At 38.2% G+C, this 5,000-nt stretch overlaps 1 protein-coding gene across 1 annotated transcript in view; it reads left to right on the top strand.

Moving 5' to 3' along the window:
- Positions 1 to 5,000, top strand: part of LOC125033968 (ras association domain-containing protein 4-like) — a 15,793-nt gene that overhangs the window by 1,034 nt on the left and 9,759 nt on the right. The window contains exons 2-6 of the mRNA XM_047625571.1: positions 1,803 to 1,897; positions 2,064 to 2,197; positions 3,198 to 3,273; positions 4,453 to 4,608; positions 4,866 to 5,000. The exon at positions 4,866 to 5,000 is cut by the window's right edge and continues 447 nt beyond it. Coding sequence (XP_047481527.1) covers positions 1,803 to 1,897; positions 2,064 to 2,197; positions 3,198 to 3,273; positions 4,453 to 4,608; positions 4,866 to 5,000 — 596 coding nt within the window. The remainder of the gene's footprint in view (positions 1 to 1,802; positions 1,898 to 2,063; positions 2,198 to 3,197; positions 3,274 to 4,452; positions 4,609 to 4,865) is intronic.

The raw sequence follows: 5,000 nt of genomic DNA, 5'->3' as shown, positions 1-5,000 counted from the left end.
GTATAATCAGACCTGTTTTTCTCATAATGTAGTTGAAATCTGGGAACAGAAATTATTCTCAATCATTAGCTCTTGAGAGGTAGTAGAAATGATATGTTTACAGTGCATAGCAAATTAACTGCATATTTATGTCATTTGATAATCTGGTGGAATATTTTTCATTGCAACAAATGATAAGAATTGATGATACTGAGTTTGTGTTGAGTTGATTATATTTTGGCTTTAGAACTGCAGTATGTTCTATTTAATTTGTTTAGAATAAAGTTCCTTATTGAATAATATGTTCTATGAAGAAATCAAAGTAGTTAGTCTGTAGGGAGGGTATAATCATAATAAAGCAAGACCTGTTATGTAGTTGTTCCCTGACAGTGAACTGAATGCTATTTGTACAGCAGTAGAAAGGTTTAGCAAAGTTAAGCTATCCTATTTATTTATGAAATATCATCTTGGTGAGCTATGGTTTTTGTCTTCTTTCTCAGTATTTCACATCAGAATTAATTATCTCCTGAGATATTATTGGTGTTTTTACTGAAGTAACTGATTTTGGAAGGGGACATCAATAATAGTTTGTGAAGCAGAAGTTGGATTATAAAATTCAGATTTAGCAGCTAAAATGTCAATGAAAATATTGTCAATGTTAAGATACACTTCAGTTTTTTTTGTTAGATTCCAAGACATCATGAGTTTTTCATCACATTTAGTGAAAGCGCCTTGTGTCTGCGGCACCCACCAAGTGTTATGACAGGTATGATGTTCAGGTATTGTGTGACTAATGCCTGCAATACCCTTCAACCCAGGCATGAGGTAGTGACAGATTGCAACCCATGATAATAAATACCTTATGATGATGTTTTGAAGTTGGTGTGGTGTGATTCCCTTTAACCTACCAAGAACAACAGTAAAAAGTAAATATGCTTTGAGAAAAGTTAAACATTTTTCCCTCAGAATAGTCATAAATTTCCCATACATCTTTTCTAGTGTTTTGTTTCCCTTTTAATTAAAACTAAGACCTACAAAGAGGTAGACTTCTTTAATTGGGAGAAAGGAATAAATATTATCATAAAATCTAACACGAAGTATTTATTTTTTTGAGAAACCAAATTATTTTTTTCTCATCGGATAAATCACTACAAACACACACAGGATATGGACGTGTCCCAGGAACAATGACTGCAGAGTGGTAGTAATGGTAATGATAAAAAAATAAAATAAAAAAATGTTTTTTTTACATTTCTTAATCTTTGTGACGCTACTTTCTTTGAGAAGCCATTACCGATTATGGTTTCTGTCTCTCCTCTTCTGCTCTCCTGCTTTTGACTTTCAATGTTGTCATTTACTCTCTTCTGTTACTCATCATCCTACTCTTTTGTCTCACTCTTATAGCCTAAGGACCTGCAGTAAAATCTAGAATGATGGGGAATTCATAAAGCTCTATAAACATTAATAAATGATGAAGGAAATCAAATTGTTTATCCTGGATATGACAGTTACCCAAATTACAGTCTGTAATATTATTTTTTTTTCTTTTAAGTTATCAGTGATTCAATATTGTTTTTGTGAAGAGGAAAGATAGCTGCAGGTTTGACAATTGCAATTTTTATAAAGCTTTTTTTTATTTTTTATAAAGGAAAGTGCTGTCTTTTGTAAGTTTACATATTTAAGAGAGGGAGATTTATTAGCAAAGTTAACTTTTATAATTTAGTATGTGAAGTTGGTAAAGAGTATATATGCAAACTTGCTGTACTTACTGTGATTTACAGATTAAGCATGAATGCTGAATTTAATGATTTATTCAATTTTAGCGGAGCGTAAACAGTCATTGGGGTTTGACTGGCATCCCAAGTGTCTCCGATGTGAGGAATGTGGTAAAAGACTAAATCCAGGCCAGCATGCAGAGGTTGGTATTCAGGATTTTTGAAACCATATTAGAATATTATTTTTTTTAAAGGTTATTTTATGCTGTGATAAACTGCCATTGCTGTTAGTTGGTATTCTTCAGTGGATTTGAGCAGAAGTGTGTCTTGATTCGGAATTAGTTTCAATTGTCTAATTTCTCTCCTCAGCACAAAGGTGTGCCATACTGCCACCACCCCTGTTATGGAGCCCTCTTTGGGCCTCAGCTCTTTGGCCACGGGACACGCAATGAGTGCCACACCTCCTTTGGGAAAGTGGAAAATAGAGATGGACAAGTTAAAAGGTGAGTTAGAGAAAGTGAAAAATGTACTGTTAATCTTTATATCAGTATTTCTGAGGAGTATTATTACAGATTAATGATATTCTTTCTAACTGTAGAAGGTGAGGTTTAGAGAGTGAAAAATGTACTGTTAATCTTTATATCAATATTTTTGAGGAGTATTATAAAGAAAGCAAACTTGGGAAAGTAATACTGAAGAAAGTTCATGTCTTTATTTTAACCCAATGCTGCTGGGGAAAATGAATAAAAAAATGGGGAAAATGCTGTGCTCATTTTCTATATTTTTGTGAGATGTCTCTGCACATAGATGACTCTGCTAGTGCTTAACCACAAAGGAGTTATTTAGTAGAACTTGTGACCTTAGCTGATTTGAATTGGTGGGAAAAATGTATTTTTTACTAGTGCTAAGAATATCAATGGTGTTATTTTTATTATAAACATTATAATTACTATAATGTTATAAATATTAGTAACAGCAAAATAAGATAATGTAAAATATTTTCATAAATCAAAGAAAAGGGTGAACGGGCGAGACGGGCAGTACTCGTAATTGGCTCATTGATGACTTAGTACAAGTGTAGCCATCTATGTGTAAAAACAATCAAACAAGTACTCACAGTTGGCATAGCACGTATGTACACATCATGCCCGTCAGCATTGGGTTAAGAACTATACTAAAGAATTCAAACTTGTTATCTTGTGTTGTTATAAGTAATTTCTATGGTAATGATAACAACATCTTTATTGATAGCACATGCACATGCACATGCACATGCCAATGCACATGCACACTCACAAGCACAAGCACAAGCACACACACACTCATACATGCACACTCACACACACATACACACTCATGCATGCGCGCGCACAGATATATGTATATATATGTATATATTTGTATATATGTATATGTGTATATCTGTATACATGTTGAATATTAATCAAATTCAACAGGATGATGAACCCATTGAAAATCTGAGATGAATGTTTCTTCCTACAGGTCACACTTGGAGGCTAAACTGAAGGCATATAATCAGTATTATGAGGGGAAGCCGGGGGAGCTGAAGAGCAGGGAGGTAAGTGAGTTCAAGAGGAAGATTTGGTGTGAGTGTGGGTGTGGGTGTGGGTGTGGGTGTGAGTGTGGTGTGAGTGTGGTGTGAGTGTGAGTGTGAGTGTGAGTGTGAGTGTGAGTGTGAGTGTGAGTGTGAGTGTGAGTGTGAGTGTGAGTGTGAGTGTGAATATGAGTATAAGTGTGAGTGTGAGTGTGAATATGAGTATGAGTGTGAATATGAGTGTAAGTGTGAGTGTGGGTGTGAGTGTGGGTGTGAGTGTGGGTGTGAGTGTGGGTGTGGGTGTGGGTGTGAGTGTGGGTGTGAGTGTGAGTGTGAGTGTGGGTGTGGGTGTGGGTGTGGGTGTGGGTGTGAGTGTGAGTGAGAGTGAGAGTGAGAGTGAGAGTGAGAGAGTGAGTGGGAGTGTGAGTGTGAGTGTGAATATGAGTGTGAGTGTGAGTGTGAGTGTGAGTGTGGGCGTGGGCGTGGGCGTGGGCGTGGGAGTGGGAGTGGGAGTGGGAGTGGGAGTGAGAGTGAGAGTGAGAGTGAGAGTGAGAGTGAGAGTGAGAGTGAGAGTGAGAGTGAGAGTGAGAGTGAGAGTGCGAGTGCGAGTGCGAGTGCGAGTGCGAGTGCGAGTGCGAGTGCGAGTGCGAGTGCGAGTGCGAGTGCGAGTGCGAGTGCGAGTGCGAGTGCGAGTGCGAGTGCGAGTGCGAGTGCGAGTGCGAGTGCGAGTGCGAGTGCGAGTGCGAGTGCGAGTGCGAGTGCGAGTGAGAGTGAGAGTGAGAGTGTGAGTGTGAGTGTGTATTTTCCTCTTTATATACACTGCCTATATGTTCATTGCATATATTATGTACACAAATGTTATTTCCTATCATTGAGATCACTCCTGTTTATTTTGCTGTAGGGCTCACATTTGGAGGAGTGTTGGGGTACACTGATGCATAGCCACATCCTTAGTATAAGGATATCCAGTTTCTGTTTCACAGTGTTTCAAGTTATAGGATCATTTACACTAAAGGATCACCCATCTCCCCCACCCCCCATCCAAACATGAGCTTGTGCCTTGTTATGATATAATTGTAATTTATACAAGTTTCATAGTTTGAATTACCATATGTCTTCAAATAAGAAACACAAGGCAGTGGATAGAGGGAATGTAACTACAGCTTGTAACCACTTTCAATTGTGTTTTCATTCTCCTTATAGGCAAATGGCCGTGTGATTTTGGAGGGTGTGCTGAAAATCTATTGGGGTGTGCGTAATGTCATTCACCTGAAAGAGGAGGATGATCAGCGCACCATTGCCGTAAGGAGACGCTCGGGTGTGAACTCTGAGGCATTCTATCCTGATAGTGATGATGAGGTATGGAATTGCTTGCTATTTCTATAGGATAAAACTCAGAGTCTAATAAGTCTCTGATTGTAAGAGCTTCATGGTTGTATACCTTACTGAGTATGTGTGATAGTAATGATATGTTCCAGAGTTCAGTATCTTGTTACTCTTTTTAGGATTGTTTTGTGGAACTAGACTTTAGAAAAACAGTTGATTTAATAGTAATTAAATATTCAATGTTTTTCCCTGAATGTGTTTAGATGACCTCACCATTTCTTTTTCTTTAGGACTCATTTTTGTGGCGTGATGATTCGCCCAACGGCTGGCGAACACAGTCTCCAGGGACGCCAGTCATCTCAAAGGGTACCACCTTTGCGAGGTCTAACTCAGACCGTTCTTCCTCTGGAATGGACAACAGTGGC

Source organism: Penaeus chinensis, chromosome 17 (genome assembly GCF_019202785.1).
Source record: "Penaeus chinensis breed Huanghai No. 1 chromosome 17, ASM1920278v2, whole genome shotgun sequence".
Classification (NCBI taxonomy): domain Eukaryota; kingdom Metazoa; phylum Arthropoda; class Malacostraca; order Decapoda; family Penaeidae; genus Penaeus; species Penaeus chinensis.
This window is presented reverse-complemented; position numbering and strand designations above follow the sequence as displayed.